Below are 21,059 nucleotides of genomic sequence, written 5' to 3' on the forward strand. Positions count from 1 at the left end.
GGGTCCGTCCTAGTCAGGGCTAGGAATTGAGTTTAGGACATTGCATTTACAGCTGGGTTTTTTAAAAAATGCAAATTTCCTACACAATGGTTGAATATTAAATGAAAAGCCAATCAATAATGAATGAGGGAGTGACTGGAAATGGGAAGACGTGATAGAAAAAGGAGAAATTCCAGATGAAAAACAGGCCTGAGGTTACTTCAGATCTGTAACATAAGCAAGCAGTCCTGTTTCAAAAGGAAAAATAAGGAATCCATAAACTGGAGTTATAGAATTAGGATATAGATCACAGCAGAGAAATCGCACATATACGCCCTTCTCCAATAAATGTGAATGAATAAAACAATTTATCAGGCTGAAGGGAGAAAGATGATTTGCAGAGGGGCAATGTTTTTGAATCGAGGGTGCTTTCTTTTGGTCCTCGTGCAAAGAAAAACATTTTGTATAAATTGTTGTATGACAGCAATTTAATCAAAATAAGTCATCCAATGTGGATAGTAAAGAGATGGCTTTCAGAGCCTAACTGGTTGATAAAGAGTGCACAGATGTTGCATATACATAATACACAGCCCTGGTTAATCTTCTGTGGTCCCACTTTAGCAGCTGCTTTTAAAATGTACCGGTTTTCCTCTCCTCCTTCCACTTTCTCCCTTCGTCCTTGGCTTGTTTCCATTGCTGCAAAATGAGTTCAGATTGCAAAAGCGCCTTGCAATAAATTAAGTTACTGGGGGAAAGGAGAGGAAGGGGGAAGATGAGGAGAAGGGATGGAGTGTATAGCAAACTGCTGCAGCCTCCCCTATACTGTATTTTCTTCCTCATTAATACCTTTTGCCACCTTGATCGCACCCTGATGTGCTGAAACATCTGTCAAATGTGGGAGTATAGGGTGCGATGAAGGTGGCACAACAACAACGACAGAGGATCTAAAAAATCTCTTTCTGAAGCAGTCTAAAGGAAGTTCTTTTTTCTTGCCCCCCAGGACCCAACAGATTTCCAGGCAGGTTTAGGAAGCAGCCATTTTACAGGAAACCAGGATGGAATGGAGTCACCAGACCGGGGCAGGGATCCCCCCTCGGTCCAAAAGGGACAAGCCCCTTGAATCGGACACTGTCGCTGCAGCAGGTGGGTACCATGGGAAGAGAGATGTCACTCTTCACTAAGTTTGCTCTCAAAGGAAGCCAAAAAGTGATTTTAGCCATTTGCTCCCTGGTGAGAGAAAGTCTTTGAAAACAGTACAGTTTTCCAAGCCCCCTTCTGTGCATAGTTTTCATGTGGCCTTTTTGTGTATGTGTGCAATTTCTATGTGGAAAACATTATTGCTCTGCACTGAAATACTGTTTTCTACATGAGAAGCTATTGTTTCCCATGCAGAAAATGCTGTTTTCTGGGGTCATAATGAGGCCAACATCAGTGCCACATGGGCCTCTATTCCACACGCCCGGTAGTCCTTTGAACAAACTGTGATTAATTTCTAGGACAAGCAAGAAGAAACCACCATGGACACAAGCGGCAGCGGCGATGGTGGGGCAACAGGAGGGACTCAGCAAAAGCCACCTGCCAGGGCCCAGCGGTTCAGAAATGCAAGGGCATTGCCACCAGCCCAAAGGTAAAGACAAAGACAGCTTGGCACATCTGCCAGGTCTTTGCATTTTGGCTTCTGCTTTTCATTCTCCCCACATTGTAAGGTCTTGGACTACAGCAGTCATCATCTGCATCTCCCATTTGATGCCATGACCCTTGGCTAATCTGTATGAGGATTCTCTGAATTGTAGTCTGATATGTTTGGAGTGTGCCAAAGGTGTCCAGTCAAAGCTGGAAATTGTGTGTGATTCTGTCTTTGTGCGCGCATGTGCATAGGTGCACAGGTATATCCAAAGCTTTGAAAAATTACTTTTTTGAGGACAACAACCCCTGGAATTCTCTGACCATGCTGGCAGGGGGATTGTGGGAGTTGTAATCATAGCTGGGAGATTGTGGGAGTTATAGTTGTGGCTGGGTGATGTTGGGAATTGGAACAACTACTTCTAAAATTCCTTAGCCATGCTGGCTGCCGGATTCTGGAAGCTGTCATCCCTCCAAGTTACCTTTTTGAGTTCTGGATATGTCCATTTGCATGACAAGACTTTGTGCTTTCTCCTAGTTCTCAGAGGCTAAAACATTGCAAACTGTTGATTTGGGGTCCATCTGGACTGTAGAAATAATGCAATTTGCCAGCAGCTTAAGTTCTGTAAACCATCCTATGGGTTTCACAAGTTCTTTATCCTTCTCTGCCAAAGAGTGCTGGTGTCTCACAAAATTGCAAATCCCAGGATTCTGTAGATGGAGCCATGGCAGTTAAAGTGGTGCCAAACTGCATTATTTCTACATTGTGGATGCATCCTTGGGGTTTCAAACTGGGGGAAATGCATATCTTCTTTTTGTTTACTTGGTATTCATTTAGGATCCCTTTCCTTCCCTGCAGTAACCGGCCTTTCTGGAAAAACCCAAGACCACCTTTCTTCCAGCGGCAATTGAGGTTCAACTTTAGAGGACAGGTCAGTCTGCTGTCCCTTTTTGTGATGCCAATGAAAGTTAGCTTTACTGTTTTGACAGACCCTACAATGCAACAGGAAAATGGCAAATGTAAAACAAACCACAAACCACATTTAATGTTTGTATAGGGTTGTGTAGGTGTTTCTCATACATTATCTCTGCAGTCCTTACAGCAAGCCTACAAGGTGGGCTGCCATTATTATTCCCATATTACAGATGAGGAACTCAGACACTGGCTGCATCCACACAGCAAAAATAACCCAGTTTGGCCCCACTTTAACTGCCATGGCTCAGTGCTGTGTCATTCTGGAAACTGTTGTTTTGTGAGACATTTAGCCTTCTGTCAGAGAGCTCTGGTCCATAGCACTGAGCCAAGGCAGTTAAAGTGGTGACAAACTGGATTGTTTCTGTAGTGCAGATGTAGCCCTGAGGTCTAACCATGCTATGAAGCTGATTTGCTACCAAAGAATCGTGTAGTTACTTTTATTTTTCTGATAAAACTTTCTGCCTTTCCTTCTAGCAGCAAGCACAGCCAAGAACAGAAGGGAAGCCACCAAGGATAAGAAGGTAAAGGGGAAGGGGAAGCCAGGATGATCCCTTTTCTCTCCAGAAATAGAAATAAATCGGCTGCCTTGGCAATAATGGAACTGAAATTGTGTTCTCACTGCAGGTGGCAGCCACAGCCCAGTTCTGGAGCAGTCTTGACTGTCTCTGTGTCGAACCCGCAAGCGAGTCAGACGAACATGTAAGTGGACGGAGCAGCATCTATTCTCTATTTTGACCAACGATTTGAAAGTGATAGCTGTGGTTGTCTCTTTCAATAAGAAATCATCCTTCTCCTGCTGCCTTTTCCCCATTTCGGAGCTCAACATGACTTATAACAGATTAAAAAACACATATAGTTAAAATGCAGGGATAACCAGGGAATATTCCTCTGTCCCTTGTTCTGTCGAAGTGATCAGGGATCCATCCAGACCACAAACTTGTAGCACAATGATTCCACTTTAACTGCGAACAGAGCTCCATACTGTGGGATCTTGGCATTTGCAGTCTGGGGAAGGCCAGAGAGTTCTAGTCCTGCTTCAGATTACAAATCCTGAAATTCTGTAGGATGCAGCCGTGGACGGAGACTGCAGTTTCCCACAATTATTTGCCACTGGCCATGTTGTCAAGGGAATTCTGGGAGATCAGGTCCAAAAAGGAATGCTTCCAAGCTCTGCAAAGGAGGAGATGAACTTGCTTCTTTTTTCTTCTCTTGTGACGTGACAACGAGGCATTGTTTAATTTTGTATTTTACAGGCCGGGAGGCAAACGCCCCTTCCCAAGAGAGAGAAGCGCCCCAGCCAAGATGGCCCGTCATCAGCCAAAAGGAGTGCCCCTGAGGTTCAACTTCCGTGCCACGGCTAACCAGGTAGACAAGGGTCCAAAAGGGAACTTGGAGGGCAAAGAGAAGCATTGCCAAGCTGCTAGTCCTCAAGGGATTTGAGTGAATGTGGAAACGAACACTAGAGAGGTGCCACCAACATGGATGGGGCTCAAGCAGAGGCAACAAGAATTTGTAGTTTTGTCATTTTGTAGACCTGCAGTTTTGTGATGCACCAGCACTCTTTGTCAGAGAAGGCTACAAACCTTGCCAAACTTATCAGGATTCCATAGGATGGAGCTACAGCACTTAAAGTGGTGCCAAACTGCATTATTTCTACAGTGTAGATGCACCCTTAGGACTTATGGTCCGTTCTGAATTTTCCTTCTCGGGTTCATTCAGTCTGAGCTAAACCTGCCTTACGATTGCAGTCTTACACTATTTTATGATTTCCCTCCTTAGACCAGCTTGACGTTAAACGAACGCTTCTCGGGACTGAGGAACAAACGCTATTTCTCTGCAGTACGCAACCCAGGTCGGATGGTCACTCTGCCCTAACACTGCCTCATTCGGGGGAAACCACTCCTACTCCAAACAGGAACAAGCCTCTGGGTTCCAGCTGGTTTTCCTCTCCTCCCTGGATGGTGGCCTGGATCACCCACATCTTGCATGAGAAAGACCCCTCTCAAAGACTTCTGTCCATGGTCAGAGGGCTACAAGGTCTGACTCTTTGTCCAGCACTCTCTCCTTGCAGACTGATGTGGCTAACACAAAAGGCTTTGTATTTTTACTTGTTGGGTTTGATTTATGACTCTTGCTCAGAGTGAAGGTCCATGGCTCAGCACTGATTTAGGAGCCATTGACTACCAGTCTGTAGTGAATTTCCAGAAAAGTTTGCAAATGCAGTAATATGGCGCAAATATGGCACTGGTCCCTGGCGCACTGGGATGAAAAGAAAGCTGCTGGTTCATCATATGAAACAGCACGAGAAGCACAAATCCATGACATATTCAGGTCCGACTTGTTTTGTTTCAGGATCTTAATGGGAAGACAACTGGTGTGGATGGTCTCCCAGGCCCTCTCCTAGGAGACCACTTTGCAGTGATATAGACTCACCTCTTTTGACTCGGATTCAAGTTGCTTCGGTGACTCAGCTTGGACTCAACTTGGCAATAAATGATGCACTGACTCGACTTGTGACTTGTATAATTTTAGCAACTGACTTGGTGGCATCATTCATTTCAAGCAGCAAGCAAGACTGGCCTCCAGAGCAAGGGGCAAGTTTCTTGGAGGTGAACAGCAAATATAATAATAATAATAATTTATTTATATACCGCTATTCCAAATTAGATCACAGCGGTGTACAGCAAGAAGTAATACAATATAAAAACCCGACGTAACACGTATTACTGACAAAATAGTAACAACATCCCATTAGAAGTTACAAGCTATAAAACTTACAGATGCATTAGGCAACAGGCTTTAAATGGAAGGATCCTTCTAAAGCTTTTCAATAGCTTTCGAAGGCATCTCTGACTGGCTGCCAAGCAGACCTCAACCCCATTGCCTAGCATTTGCTGTTCCCCTCTGAGAAATGCACCCTGCCTCCTTTTCTTCTGGCTCTCAGACTTGAGACTTGACTTGAAATTATCTTGCAAGGACTTGACTTTGGACTTGAAGGTAGAGACTTGATATTTTACTAGAGTGTGTTGTTGTTGTTGTGTGCCTCCAAGTCATTCCCGACTTATGACGACGCTAAGGTGAACCTATCATGGGGCTTTCTTGGCACGATTTGTTCAGAGGAGGTTTGCCATTGCATTACTCTTGACTTGATTTGACCTGAGACTTGGAGTAAAAGACTTGAATACATTACTGCCACTTTGGACGAAAGTAGGGACTTGAGCCAGCTTTGGCCTTTGCAATGAAGATGGCAAGAAAGAAGCACCACTTTGCAGGGAGGAAGGAGGGAACATTGTTTGCCTGGCAGCAGCTTCGATGTCACAGCAATGCTGTGCGCTGGAGTAGGATCCTCAGCCCTACTGACCTGGGAGCTACTGGTTGCCACTACTATTAGCCCCCGGTTGTCACCTTGACTTTTCCTTTTTCCTTTTTGGCCTGGAAAGCACTTTTGCAGAGTTGTTTGGAGGATGTGGTTGTGAAGAGTTGTAGTGCACTGAATAAAACCACTTTTGGAAGCTGAAGCGACGAAATCTTCGTAATTCTTTATTTTGCGACAAGCATAGAGTCCAAGACTCAGGTTGACCAAGGGCCTAGGATGGCAATGGCAATAGTGCCGGGGCTGGTGAGATTTGTATTTCCAGTTCCCAGGTACTAAACTGTGACTGATGGCAGTTTAGAAACGCTGTGCACTTTTTAATTTAGACCTGCAGCCAACTTTCTTCTTTCATAACCAAAATGAACTCTTAGAATTATGTCCAATGGCTTTTGAGTTGGCCCAAGGAAGGTATCACTGTTTACTGATTTGGGGTTTTGCTGCATGGCCAACACAGCTACCTGTAAATATGTTCTGTATGGTTGTTGGTTTTGGGTGTGTAGTACACACACGCACACAATGTGCTTTAGAAATCAACCGCCAGATGGCATCTGGTCCCTGTCTCTTGACCCATTTCTTCCAGCAAACTTTCCCAGAAAGGGTTTTCCCAGCTGCAAAATGATTTCCTACCCTGTGGCTTTCTGCTTGTTTGACCTTCAAACCAATGGTTTTGGGGCTCCTCTTAAGAAGCCTGGACACTGCAGGCAAGGGATAACTTTCCCAAGATCTGCCCTTCGGCACGATGGCCATTGTGATTGAGAGATTATAGGAAATGCAATGCGAAAAGTTACTTTTTGAAGCTCCAGTCGCTTCTGTGTTGGCAAACTTTCATGATCATACTCATAACAGAACTTCGGTCCCTTCCCTGGGAGGAAAGTGGAGGAAACATTTCAAAGGGATGATGTGTTGGGGATGGGAAACCTTTGGGTCTGAATTAAGAAAAGTATGCAGGAAGGGGGTGGACTGACTGGAAAGGGGTAGAGGGTTGCTATTGTGCCTAATACTCCCCTGCAGCCAGTCATGAGATGGAAAGGGATTGCTTTCACAGATGAAGGGAAGCTTAAGAGGACTTCTGTGTAAATAATTCACCAGCAACACAGAGAGAGAGGGGGAGAACATTTGAATGAAAGCACAAACAGGTGTCCTTTTCTTTGCCTGCACCAATGGAAGCATGCAGTCGCAATGCAAACATCCGGTCAATTGGAAAGCCTGCATTTGTCGGTTGCAGTTCTTGCTTGCATTACAAGCCATCAATTGCTCGCTTTTCATGTGTGTGGCAATAACCTCTGCAGACAAGAGTCTTGTACTTTTTTCTATGTTTTTAATTGTACTGTTTTTTTAATATTGTGAAGCTGCTCCGAATCCCAGTTCTTGGGAAAGAGCAGGATACAAATCTTCACAGTTTCAATCATCCAAATACGCCCCCTCCCCAATTCCTGGCCCTGGATATATTGGTAAGCCATCAGAATTTGGAAAAGTTACTTTTGTACAAAAGCTCCCAGAATCCCCCAGCCAGCATAGCCACTACTGAGGGATTCTGGGACTTGTATTTCAAAGTATAATAGCATACAGATATTCCAGAGTAACACGGCATGTCTTGGAATAAATCAAATTGACCATTCCTTCTGTCAATCAATCAAGAAAGGTTATATCTTATCTATATTTTACCTATATCTGCAGCTATATATCTGCCTGTCCATCCATCCATCCATCTGTCTGCCCATCCTGTCTGTCTGTCTCTGTCCATTGATCCATCCTGTCTGTCTGTCTGTCTGTCTGTCTGTCTGTCTGTCTGTCTGTCTATCTTTGCCTGAAGGACCAAAACTTTTCACAGTTTCAAAGCAACACCCCAAAGTCCTTAAAGTACAATATCTCTTCCATATCTTTCCTAACACTGACAGCTTTCACAGCAAATCTGACAGCGTTAAATCCAACCAGTTTAATCGTGTTAGACAGGAGATGTCTAACTTTATCCGTAATCCTAAATATGGGCTACCGGTTCCAAGCTTTGCTTCAGACATTGCCCACAATTATATGTATGGCATATAATGGATCCTCAAAATGAGAGAGCCGATGTGGCGCAGTGGTTCGAGTGTTGGACTACGACTCTGGAGACACGGATTTGACTCCCGCTTGACCATGGAAACCCACTGGGTGACCCTTTGACAAAAGCCACTCTCTCTCAGCCTCAGAGGATGGCCATGGCAAATGCCCTCTGAACACATCTTGAAATGAAAATCCCAGGAGAGGTTCGCTTTAGGGTTGCCATAAGTCAGAAACGACTTGAAAGCACACGACAACAACAATCCTCAAAGTATATGGTTACGGAAATACGGAAATGCTGAACTCCTGGGACTTTCTTGTACGCGACACGCAGCAGAAAAGTTCAAGCGCCGGTTGCATCTTCTCAGACGCATGATTATGGCCAAGCTCAAAGGTGAAACATTGCGGTGGTTGTTGTTGTTGCTTCGTAGCTCAGAATAGCAGGTGTGTGGGCGAAAAAAGTCTAAAGTTAGACAACCAGAAGCACCGTGAGGTCAAGGCGAAGAGAAGCTGATCTGCCTTTCAGCCCTGACTCAGATGTCTGGATTTGCTGTTTTCTGACATCTTTGGTCCTGAGCCAACAGCCGTTCTGGAGCTGCCAATGCTGAGTCTGCTTTTGGACGATGAAAGCGGCCAAATCTGGAGAAGTTTCTTTTTTACCTCTTTCAACCTCAGGAAGTTGCAGCTGCAGCTTGGAATTCTTTTCTGTTTTTAAACCGGTGCTTTTTCCAAGGGACGGCGGTAACCGCCACCTTGGCATTTTGTCCTATTTCTGTGCAAACGCTGATCCAAAATGACAGGGGTGCTATATCTTACATCTCCTCTTTAGCACCATCCGCCTTTTGCAGGATTTCCTGTCCTTAAATTCGTTTGCATTTGGGGTCGCTTAAAGTAGGGCTGCGTTTTCTTGGCAGCTCAGTTGCAAGGAAGGCATCATCTGCCACGTTTCAGCTCAAAGTAGAAGGGATACAAGAAACGAGGGATCAAGACCTTACAAAGAAGATCTTCCTTGGTTCTCTTTTCACCTTCAAAGCCTTGTTTGAGGTGTCCAGACTTTTGAATGGGCAGAGCTGGGCTGTTTTGAGCGATGCCCATTTTGTTCTTGTGGCTGGAAAGCATCGGCAGAATATTTTGTAGTTCCGAATTTTTAGGATTATATTAAGTTTATTGGGTCGCAAACTTACCTGTACATACTTGACTATAAGTCGACCTCATATATAAATCAAGGGCAAATTTGGGGGGGGGGGGGGGAGGCAAAGTTATGGATTTGGATATGACCTGTGGATAAGTCGAGGGTAAAACATAGGGGGATGTAATAAAGGATGTAAAGGATGAAGCAAAGGAAAACAATGCCAAAAACCTTACAAAATCCCAGCAGGCATGAAGTCTGGATGGATGAGAGAGCAGAAGTGGGTCAGTGCTTTTAGGGCAGATTAAACTCTTGCCTTTCACCATATATGCATTAAAATATAGTACTGACATTGATCTGCGGATAAGTCGAATCAGGTTTTTGGGGCCAGTTTTTCAACCAAAATTTCTAGATTTCTACATGAGTATATACAGTAGTAAAACCACCACTGAGTATTTCTCACCTATGAAAACCCAACCTCAATACAAATGATGGGGATGAAGGGGGTGGTAATGGCAGCTGTGGTGAGGAACGCAGGCTTAAACCAGACCCTGGAAAGGTTCTGTGGACTCCAAGAGTCCCTCAGTCAGTATGGCCAATGTGGACACTGACCACACTGACCGCCGATTCTGGGAGCTGTAGTTCAAACAAGGAACATCACCCAAGTTCTGGGTTAGAAAGATGTTCAAAGAGCCCCTTTGGACCACGTTGCACATTGGTCCCATCTGAGGAAGTAGACTTTGGCCAAGGAAAGCTCATGCTGCCAACTTCTTTCTTTCAGTGAGCCTCAAAGGTGCTGCAAGATCTCCCTACAAACTGGTCCCAAAGTGAGGCTTGCCAATGCAACGTGGCTGGCTCTGTCGCAATGCGACCTGACGAGAAGAGAGGAAATGTCAAATGTGGTGGTTATGAACGGAAGGAGAATTTCTCCATTGCGGCTCTTTCAAAATCATTTTTAGGTACATTTAGTTTTGTGCTCCACCGGCTCTTAGCATCGTATTGATTGGTGGGGAACAAGAGAGGTACATTTTGGGGACAGTTTGCAACGTCTGCCCAGTTTTTTCTTGCGTCTTTTTCAAGGACTTTTGGTTGTTGTTGGGAATTCTTATTAGGAGACCGAGAAAGAGAGGAGAGGGCCATGGCATTTTACAACAGATGAATTTCCTTGGGATGGTCAAGTTTAAATACATTTTGTGTTATGCAAAAAGGCCTCTTCTGGGTCTAAAATGGCTCAGGGGGATTTACATGTGGAAACCCAAGAGGGCTTTAGGGGCATTTTTGACCTCTGAGGGTCAAAATCACTAGGAGGCACCAAAATAGTCATGGGTCTCACATGGACCACATTTTGACCACCTCTGCTTCCATGGCTTTCACATTAGTTTAGATTCACTGCTTCCATGGCTTTCACATTAGTTTAGATTTCACTGGTTTAGATCTTATTTGTCAGGACGATCTTTTGCAGTGGTCACAGGTGGTCAAACTTCGTCCTCTGTTCCCTTATCTGTTGGAGTTCCCCAGGGCTCTGTTCTGGGTCCCCTTCTGTTTTCTCTCTACACACTGTCCTTAGGTAAACTCATTAGCTCCTTTGGTTTTTCCTACCATCTCTATGCCGACGACACCCAGCTGTATCTTTCCACCCCTGACCTTTCTCCAAGGCTTGAACAGCAAGTTTTGTCTTGTCTCACAGCTGTCTTGCAGTGGATGCGCTATCGGCATTTGAAGCTCAACATGTCCAAGACAGAGCTTTTTGTCTTTCCTCCTAAGCCCACCCTTCAACACTCCTTTTCTGTCTCTGTGGACAACATTTCTATTCAACCAGTCCAGCAAGCCCGCAGTCTTGGTTTTAGCTTTGACTCTTCTCTGTCGTGTATCCCTCAGATCCAGACCACAGCCAAGGCTAGTAGATTCCTTTTGTACAATATTGCCAAAATACGACCATTTCTCTCCGACTCTATTGCCAAGATCCTGGTCCATGCCTTAGTGATCTCACGACTTGATTACTGTAACGTCCTCCTGGCTGGGCTTCCTCTTTCTCACCTCTGTCCTTTAATCTCTGTTCAACATTCAGCTGCATGCATTATCACATCCGCCCACCGCTGTGACCATATGTCTCCTTTGCTGGCATCCCTTCACTGGCTCCCCCTCCCTTTCCGCATTCAGTACAAGCTCCTGCTGTCGATGTTTAAAGCCCTCCATGGGCTGGCCCCTCCTTACTTATCAGACCTTCTTTCTCCTCACCTTCCCACTCGGGCCCTCCATTCTGGTAGTCAAAGTTGTCTGTCCCAGCCCAGGATTTCCTCTGCCCCATCCCGGATTCGCCCCTTTTCACTCGCTGCTCCTCACTCCTGGAACCTTCTCCCCCCCCCCCCCAAACAAGAGCCATCACTTCTTTAACCAGCTTCAAAACGGAGTTGAAGGCCGTCCTGTTCAGAGAAGCGTTCCCAGGCCTTGCATAATTGTCGCTTGCCTCCCTGGATGAAGATTAACCATCCATTATGAAGCCAAGCCCTCCCTCCAGTCCATCTCCCCTGATCCAGGCCTCGGAGGTAGAGAAGAACTGCTGGCCCTCATCCCCTTCCCCTCCACCACTCCCTTCTCCTTTTGTGTCATGCCTTTTTAGATTGTAAGCCTGAGGGCAGGGAACCGTCCAATTAAAAAGATTGTATTTACAGCACTGTGTAAATTTACAGCGCTTTATAAATAAAGGTTAATAATAATAATAATTAGTGGGGTGATGGTTTGTTCTGGTTTTTAGTCCAGACTTTGAAGGAGCTAACCAAAACACTGAACCTATTTGGGAGGGATGTGTTTCAGCCCCTCAGATGGCATCCTTAAAAGTTAGAGTAGATTCACCAATGGACTTGGTGCCAGCAGGAGCCAGAGGCATCTATGGGAACCAAACCTGAAAGAGGTCAGCCTTTGGTTTGGTCCAGCCCTGGGATTCACTTTTATGTTCTTATTTCATTTGAAGGGACTCCATCCTTCCATGTTTAGTTGGGGAAGGAAACCAGAAGGAGAGCCTTTTGAACTATGGCACCCCACAGTTACGAAATGTGTGCCTCCAGGATGTTCACCAACTTCTTTGTTTATATGTGAGCTCAAGAACTTGTAAGAAGCTGCTTCTGCTCACTCCTTTCATCATTTTGCTTTCTCTGTCTGTGTTTACTTCGCTGGTTGAGGGATTCTGGGTGTTGTAATCCATAATTTCCTCAAGGTTTATCCAATGCTCAGGCTGATTACTACTGGGCTGAGCAACCAAGGAAGATCAGTCCAGAAAGGAAGAGCAACCACCAAGCAAGAACAGATCTCCAAACATCCCACAGACCCCCTCAACCACAATTACTTTCTATCTCACTTCCAGATTTCGTTTCACTGTCATCAGGGGAAGCTGAAATCAGGAAGAACCTTATGAAGTCCCTCATGAAAATTATTAACCTTCTCACAAGATCCTGGCTAGATATCTCCAGATGACATCCCATCCCTCCATCATCTCTGATATTGGGATGGATGCCTCCTGATGATGTCCCATCTCCTTACCTTTTGGTGATAGCCACCATCTCTCCACCATTTCTGGTATTTGGATGGATATTTCTTGATGACGTTTCACACCTCCACTTTCTAGTGATCTCTCTCTACCATTTCTAATATTTGAATGGACGTCTACTGATGATAGTCCATCTCTACACCATCTCTGTTTGAATAGGTATCTCCTGATGATGTCCCATCTCCCTACCTTTGTGTCTTCACCATTTTTGATATGTGGATGGATGTCTTCCAATGATGTGCCATCTCCCACCATCTCTGATATTTGAATTGGTGTCTCCTGATGATGTCCTGTCTCCCTGCCTTTTGGCAATATCCACCACAACTCCATTATTTCTTATATTTAGGTGGATGTCTCCTGATGATGTCTCATATTCCCACCTGTTCCATCTCCGATGAAGTCTGATATTTGGATGGATGTCTTCCAATGATGTCCCATCTCCCACCATCTCTGATATTTGGATGGATGTCTCCTGGTGATGTCCATCTCCCTACCTTTTATGACAGCCACCATCTCTCTATCACCTCTGATATTTATTAGATGTCTCCCTTCTTTCCCAGTTTCCAATGACACCCCATCTCTTCACTTCTGATGATGTGCCATCTCTCCACCTTCTGATAACATCCATCCCTTCCTTTTCCAATGATGCCCCATCTCTTTCTTAGCTCAGATACATCAACAGATGCCTCCTGATGACGCACTCCATTTCTCAACCTTCATCATCTTCTGAAGAGGATGCTACTTTCCCCATCTGACCAGATCTAGCAATACCTTCCATTCATGTGCCTCTCAATAGATATATAAATCCCTTTCCAAGTCTTTGCAAAATCTTTGCAGCTATTTTTAACAGGCATCCCTCTTGGCTGGGCAGGCAGTCGGCTTCCCATTTGTCTAACAGCGTTTGGCTCTCTCGATACAAGGGGCCATTGTCTTTCGCTCGCAAGGCTGCCCATTCTCCGACGGTCACCCTGTCTCTCATGTGACTGCCGTGGCTGATATCACTTTCCCCATCTTCCAATTCTCCCTCTGATCTAGATTGTATCGCCCAAAGTCAAACAAGCTCCATCCTTCTGTCGCACCATCTCTCCAGCTTCTTTAGACGTCTCTGAATGGCAAACCAAAGAGGAAGCAGACCCAGGACACTGGAAATGTTCCAGCATATTAGGAATTCATGTGTGAGTTTTGCACAGAACAACTCCTGAACTGTGCAAAAAACCCCAAAATTTCATATGCTGCAAATGCTATTCGTTATGCAGAAAATGCTGTTTTCTATGGGGGGAAAGTCATGAGTGGATGGATGGGACAAAACTGAAGGACCACGTATGGTCAAAATGGACCAGGGATGGACAAAATGTGACTTTCTGGATATTGTTGGACTGCAGCTCCCAGTATTCCCAGGCAGCATCGCCATTTGGTGAGGGATAATGGGAGCTGTTATCCACCAATTTCTGGAGAGCCCACATTGCCTTTTCCTGGTCTAAATTAGGGATGTTAACATTTGCACGGTTTGGGAGCTATTTTGTGCAAAATTCACACTTAGGAAACAGCATTTTCTGCACAGCAAATAGCATTTGTGGCACATAAAATGCTGGGTTTTGGTTTTTGTGTGGGTTTTTTGTTGTTGTTGTTTTGCATGTACCAGGCCTGGAGGCACAACTGAAAGAAAGCAGCATCCGGAGAGAGGTTTAATCCAGGGCCGCAACTGTCTGAAATTAATATTATCTTGCTTTTCCTTTTGGTTCCGACACAAGAGCCTCCAAGTTTAATTCCAAGGGGAATTTCTATTTTTAAAAAATGACAACAGCAGGCTTTGAAGAGAGCCAGTTGTCAGAGAAGGACAGGCATTTTCTTCAAGGTGGGGGGAAAACCCAATTTTCCTTTGTCTTACCATTTGCTTTTGGTGCCTGGAAAAGAGGCAGCCAGCTCTGCCCTGCAGCTGCAGAAGGGGAGAAACCACAGGAATGCAATCCCACTGTCTGAGAGAGAGAAGGAAAGAGAGGAACTTCATTTGCAGAAAGTAATTCTGCTCTTGAAAAGGAGGGATGGTGGGTATGGGTTGTGGAAGGAATCTGGTGGCCCTAGAAGAAGTCTTTCCTTCTCTTTCTTGGCTATGGAGACAGAAAAGCATGGCACAGCTGCTGACTACGGAGCAAAATGCTCCAGAAAGACCCAAAGAATTAACATTCAAAGACATATAGCTGCATCAGTCTGGAAAATCTGAGCCACATTCCCACTTACAAATAAATCACTTCGCGATCCAAGTTGATGGATCGGTTCAGCAGCGGAGCATGTTTCCCACTACGTTTGCCCCAATCGCATTTTCTTGAAGCAAAATGAAATAAAATAACCCACTTGTGATTAAGATTCACGAATGAATGAGTTCAAATGGATCTGCTCCAGCTGGCAGAAGGGCAAATTTAAGCTGATTCTGTTCCGCCTCTGGTTCACACTTGCGTGGAACTGATTTATCCAAAAAGACGCAGAAAACATCGGATGCAGGTTAAATGGGTCTAGTGTGTGGCCCCCCTCTCCGATTCGATTCAAGTGTGAACCAGGGTCATTTAAACCGGTTTAAACCAATCTGTGGCCCGGTTTAAAAGGTAGTGGGAATGAGACCCAGCTTGCAAAGGGATCTTGTAGCACCTTTGAGAATAAGGAGTTTATCACATCAGTGCTGATTTCGGCATTAAAGAGAGATTAAAGCGCATGTAAAGCATCCCATAAATAAAGCAAAAATGGCGAGTCATTGTGTGAATTATTATTACACGCAATTGCGCAAATGAAGTGATATCAAAAGTGCATTGTCGCTGAAATCCCAAAAGTAAAAAGATGCGCGTTAATGCTTCTTTGTGACCACTTTAATAGCGGGTTTTGTGTGACATCATGTGAAATCGTTTCAGGTAATTACGCAATTTTTCTGGGATACGGGATAAACTCCCCATCTCTTTTGTGCGATAGGACCTAGCAATTCCTAAAGAGAGCGATTCTTCATTTGTAAGCACCAGAGCTCTCCAACGGAGAAGGCTAAACATCGCATAGAACTACATTGTGCCACTGCAGCTCAGGAACTACATTAATTCTTCAGTGCAGATGCAGCACTTCTCTGCCTTTGCCTCTCTTTTAGCCCCACGATTGCACAGAAGGGGCTGGAAATGTTTATGACAAAACCGACCAAGGATAGGAAATGAGGAAGTGGCTCCAAAATATGGAACTAAAAAATATGGAACTAAAAGGAGAAGTTCCAGGTTTGCCTGTTCCCAACTCTTCCCCTGCAATGCAACTGAAACTTTAAAAAATGAAGTTCACTTGACTTAAGGGTTGCAGCGCCAGATGGGATTCCCATCAAACTCTTAGGGAATATATTCTGAATAAAGGGGTAGAACGCAGGTCTGCATCAGGCCAACTGCTCAGATAACTGAAGGCCCCAGAGCTTCTGAAAGTTACTTTTTTGGGACTACAACTGCTAGAATCTCCCCAGACGGTGCAATAACTCTGGCTGGGGGGAACCTAGGCAGTTGTAGTCCAAAAAGTAAGGTAACTTTCCCAAGCTCTCCTAATGGATAATCCTTTCCTAACCATGCAATGACCAAACCTCCTTCCCAAACCCACCTTTTAAGCTGCTAAAACTCCCCCCAAAAAGCCATTTATGGGCTAGTGGAAAGCAAAGGTGGTAATGGAGCATTACAATGACGGAGTTCAACCTTTGGAGATAGATATGTCCTGAAGACTGTGAACTTTCAGATCTCAGATTCAACAAAAAAGACATCAAGGCCAAATACATGACAGATTAATTTTAGAAAAAGAAAATACAGGGGAGATTTCTGATGACCACAGTCTTGTTGTGTCTTCTTGGCCTTTGCAGCATCCCACAGTCTGACCTTCAGGATTCGCTTTGCTTTTGGGAAAACTTTTGGTTTATATTACAAAAACGAAAAACATGGTTGTTGCTTTATTTCTCGCCTCTTACATCTGAATGGGAAATGCCCAGTTTTCTGCAACAGTCATATCTTTTATCATCGGCAGTGGGCATTTTTTGCAGAGGAGGGGAGGGAAAAAAGGAAGTCCCTTTGAGTCAAGCCAGCCAACAGAAAAGTCCCTGGGGCCCATTGTTGTTGTTGGCAAAACCATCTCTGAGGCCTGTTACAGACAGCCAAAATAAAGCTGCTTCGAGTCACAGTGGAGGTATGGTATTTGAATGATGCATACGTCCTAAGAGTCCAGAAGCCCCACCAAAGCCACGCTCCAGTCCTTAGGGCTGGAGCGTGGCTTTGGTGCGACTTCTGGACTCTTAGGACGCATGCATCATTCAAATACCATACCTCCACTGTGACTCGAAGCAGCTTTATTTTGGCTGTCTGTAACAGGCCTGAGTCTTCCTTGCCTAAGAAAGCCATGAAATTTCTTCCTCTCCTTCTTTTCCTTCGCCACCTCCTTCCTCCTTTTCAGCTGCAAATGCTCTGGTTTAGCAATGCCTCTCCTCTGATAGCAAAGCAACCTCTTCTGCAAAAAAAATAAAGCCACATCCTCCATTTCCATTCCCTTCATCTTTCTTTCATCACCTTTTAAGTGCATTTTCTTGAGGCCCAGGGGAAGAAGCAGACTAGATCCGGATGCAGCCCTGCAGTCTGAGCAGCATCACCGCCTTATCGGCAAGCGCTAATCTGAAGTCATTTTCTCCACCAGATTTAGGAGGATCACACTAAAGGGTCAGGGATCACACTGCCTTCCCCCAATCTTCCCTTAAAAGCCACATCAGCCACTGCTCTTGCAAGGCTCTTGTGTGCCTTCCAGGCGTCTCCGACTTACGGAGACCCTAAAGCAAACCTGCAACAGGGTTTTCTTGGCAAGATTGATTCAGAGGAGGTTTGCCATTGCATTAAACCCTGAGGTTGAGGGAGACTGTTACGTAGAGAGATCTTGCAGCACCTTTGAGACTCACTGAAAGAAAGAAGTTGGCTTTCCTAGACTTAGGTCTCCTTCCTTGGGTGCATTTAGATGTGTTCCTCAGATGCATTTATTCTCATGCTGCCAACTTCTTTCTTTCCGTTAGTCTCAAAGGTGCTACAAGATCTCTCTACGTACTGATCCTACAGACTCACCCAGTGGGTTTCTGTGGCTGAGCAAGGATTTGAACCTTGGTCTCACAGAATCCTACCAGATCTTTCAGGATGAAACGAGGCAACAGTCTTAATCCATATTTAGAAGTGTTGCTCCCTTACATGGTGAAAGACATCTGTTTGACGAAGTACGTGCTTTCCTCCGTTCCGTATCTTTGCAAGATAGAGAGTGTTTTGACCGATTAGTCAGTTCATCTTTGCAAGATAGGAAGTGTTGTCATTGGTTAGCGAGTTCATCTTTGTGAGATATGGGATGTTTTGATTGGTTAGGGGAAGTTAAACATTAATTTGCCAGTCTGATTGCTGAAGCTTGGAGCTCTGGGGAAATCCTATGATCAGAGGGAAAGAGGCACTGATAACAGGGAGCATTGCATTTCCCTTAACAATATTTCTGCAGCTCTTGGAGACCTTGGCTGCTCCTTTGCAACCAGCTTGATGGCTCCTTATAAGCGTTTCCTCTCCCATCCAGGACCAAAGAACTATTTGCATGAACCATCGATTGTATTTAGTAATGGGAAGACTTCTCTTTAATTGCAAGGCTGGGGCTCCTTAGATCAAGAGAAGATGAATCAGCTGCAAAGCCAACAGTTGAAGGATGCTGTGAAGGACATGGCTGCAATGCCTAACGAGAATATTTTGGGGAAGTGGAGGCAGCCGAGAAAACCATAACTCAGTTGCCATAAGTTACTGTGAACTTGAAAGTGCACAACAACAACAAGAACAACAGCCTCCACAAGGATCAGAGGGAGCATGTTTCTGAGCACCATTTGGAAAGAGAAGCACTGTCATGATGACACTTGTCTGGTCTTCAGCATTTTCTGGCACGGCGATGTTGTCGCTTGCCGTAATGTATTATTGGCCTCCTGAGACGCACAGTTGAGCGCAACATGAATAAGTGATGTGCACCTGGCTCGGGTCTGGCAGTCAGCAAAGCACTCAAGGATGTGGCAAACAGAGCAAAACAAATGCACATTATCGGAAAGGTAACCCAGTGAAGGTGCAGCAGGAGAAAGACTTGCAGGGAGACCAGAGAGAGAGGGAACGCAAGGTTGCCATTCATTCAGGAGATGTGGAAAGGCATCTATGTGTAAAGAAACCTTGATTTGGCTATTTTATATCATGCCATTGTATTTAATGGGACCTGAGAGAGGGAATGCAAAGTTTGGAAACATTCCTTTCCTGGTAGATCCCTTTCCAAATCTCTTGAATGAACGGTGACATTGCATTCCCTCTCTCTTTGTCCCTCTCTCTTCATGCCATTGTATTTAATGGGAAAGTCAGGCAGCAGAGAGGCAAGCAAACTGCAGAGTGCGCCCATCTTTGGCAGAATGGATTATTGTTCACTATTTTTGACGCTGCTCAAAATGGTTGTTGCTGTTGGGTGCCTTTGAGTCATTTCTGACTTATGGTGACCCTAAAGCAAACCTATCTTGGCAAGTTCCTTCAGAGGGGGAGGGTTGCCATTGCCATCCTATGAGGCTGAGAGTGTGTGACTTGCACAGGAGCACCCAATGGGTTTGCACGGCTGATCAAGGGATTTGAACCCTGGTCTCCCCAAATTAGTCTGCTCAAAATTAGCTGATACCAAAAAAAGTAACTGAGGTTAACAGACAACCAGCAATGCAAAGGTTCATAAACTGTGGGGGTTTTAAGGCAGGAACAGACAATTTTGCCCTTTTACTCTGCACTGGAAGTCCCCCAAAATTCCAGTTCTCAAAGACTATTCATCTTTGCATGTGTGTGTGTGTGTGTGTGTGTGCGTGTGCGTGTGCGTGTGCAATTAACTGCACTTTCAAAATTACAATTAATTGAAATGACATAGAAAATTACTTCTTTTTTTGTACAGAAATATTAGTTTCTTCTATAGTATGAGAACTAGACTAGAAAACCAGGGGACCAAGGTTCGACTCCCCTCTCAGCCTTGGAAACCCTTGGCCAGGTCACACTCTCTCAGCCCAGAGGAAGGCAATGGGAAAACCCATGATAGGTTCGCCATGAGTTGGAAATGACTTGAAGACACACATTAACAACAGCAAGGTTATGTTTGCCTTTGTGACCAGCTGCTTCTGATGCAAAGCATATCAGCTGCAGCTACTTGATCTGCCACATCGCATCCTTTCCCCATTGCCATTTGCTGGGGCTTTACCTTCCCAAGACAGTTGTTGGTTACTGAGCTGTTGCTTTTCTCCCCATCAGCAGCAACTGTGGCATGGGGTCATGTGTGTGAATTCAGCAGCTGCACCAAAAGAGCTTGGATCTGGGTTACAACAAGAGGTTTGGGTGCCTGGCATCAGATGCAATGCAGCAGATGGTTTCCAAGAAGTAAGGAACAGATCTAGGTTTGCTGCATCCTTGAACATTATGCATTGCACTAGTATGGCAAAGGAAATTTAACCAATTCATTAATTTAAAAGGGCTTTAATGATGTCTATGGGACTGAAGGCAGATCCCACATGAATGCAAAGAAGGTGCTTAAATTAAAAATATATATTTAAAGAATAAATGGGGAAATGCAATAAATATAAGTTTGATGGAGGAACGAAGGGGAAAGAAGAGTAGAAAACTTCAGGAAGGGTACTGATAAAATGTAAAGCAAGTCAATCATGTATCCTCAGAGCAGTGCAAACAAATATAAAGCAAGAAGGAGGACAGATTTCAGGACATGATCAGGAAACGCATCATATCTATTAAAATCTTTTAAGGGGAAACACTGATCTCCTTTCCTCTTTTTTTTCTGACTCAAGGAAAATATGATTCTCTGACATCTAGACTTTCTGGAGCAGCGTAACGCGGTTGCAATGACTGTATAAGGAAATCTTTGTTTTTTGGAGGGCGGTGCAAAGATATTTCGTAGAACTGTCGCAGGAAAAGGGTTGTGTGCATTTAATATTTTTTGCTTTAAAAATGGTTTGCACCCATTGACTGTTAGGCAGGAAGGAAGCAAGTCACACTTTTAGCTGCGAGTAACATTTGCACCAAGGTTTTGCAGCTACTAGATAGATTTGAATCACCCAACTCACAGGTGGCTATGACTGTTTAAGCTAAGGAAACCCTCTGGGATTTTAATTTGCTTTAAGCTTGCTTTCTCTGTTTTACTGTGAGTTTTAAAAAAAGTATTTTGTACTACAGTTCCCATCATGTGGGTGATCAAGGCTTTCTAATGGGCTTTAAGACCCCAAAACGTACTTGTACACTCTGTGCATGTGTAGTTATGTACAGGTTAGTGTGCTGAAGTTGTGACTGTGTCCTTCCAGTTGCTCCAAGCCGTATATCCACCA

At 44.6% G+C, this 21,059-nt stretch overlaps 1 protein-coding gene across 3 annotated transcripts in view; it reads left to right on the forward strand.

Annotated features, from left to right (window-relative positions):
- The window catches only part of LOC149308643 (UAP56-interacting factor-like), a 9,047-nt gene extending 2,951 nt beyond the window's left edge, over positions 1-6,096 (forward strand). Inside the window, exons 3-10 of one of the 3 annotated variants that reach the window (XM_089536196.1) lie at positions 980-1,122; positions 1,476-1,606; positions 2,462-2,534; positions 3,053-3,099; positions 3,203-3,277; positions 3,832-3,943; positions 4,358-4,430; positions 4,931-6,096. In XM_089536196.1, the coding sequence (XP_089392322.1) occupies positions 980-1,122; positions 1,476-1,606; positions 2,462-2,534; positions 3,053-3,099; positions 3,203-3,277; positions 3,832-3,943; positions 4,358-4,430; positions 4,931-4,938 (662 nt within the window). In that variant the 3' untranslated portion in view covers positions 4,939-6,096. Of the gene's footprint in view, positions 1-979; positions 1,123-1,475; positions 1,607-2,461; positions 2,535-3,052; positions 3,100-3,202; positions 3,278-3,831; positions 3,944-4,357 lie in introns of all 3 variants that reach the window. The other 2 variants (XM_089536195.1, XM_089536197.1) reach the window with 2 other exon arrangements.
- Positions 6,097-21,059: the final 14,963 nt, after the last annotated feature.

Source organism: Sceloporus occidentalis, unplaced genomic scaffold, assembly GCF_023333645.1.
Source record: "Sceloporus occidentalis isolate IW3139 unplaced genomic scaffold, rSceOcc1.0.p SCAF_8, whole genome shotgun sequence".
Lineage (NCBI taxonomy): Eukaryota > Metazoa > Chordata > Lepidosauria > Squamata > Phrynosomatidae > Sceloporus > Sceloporus occidentalis.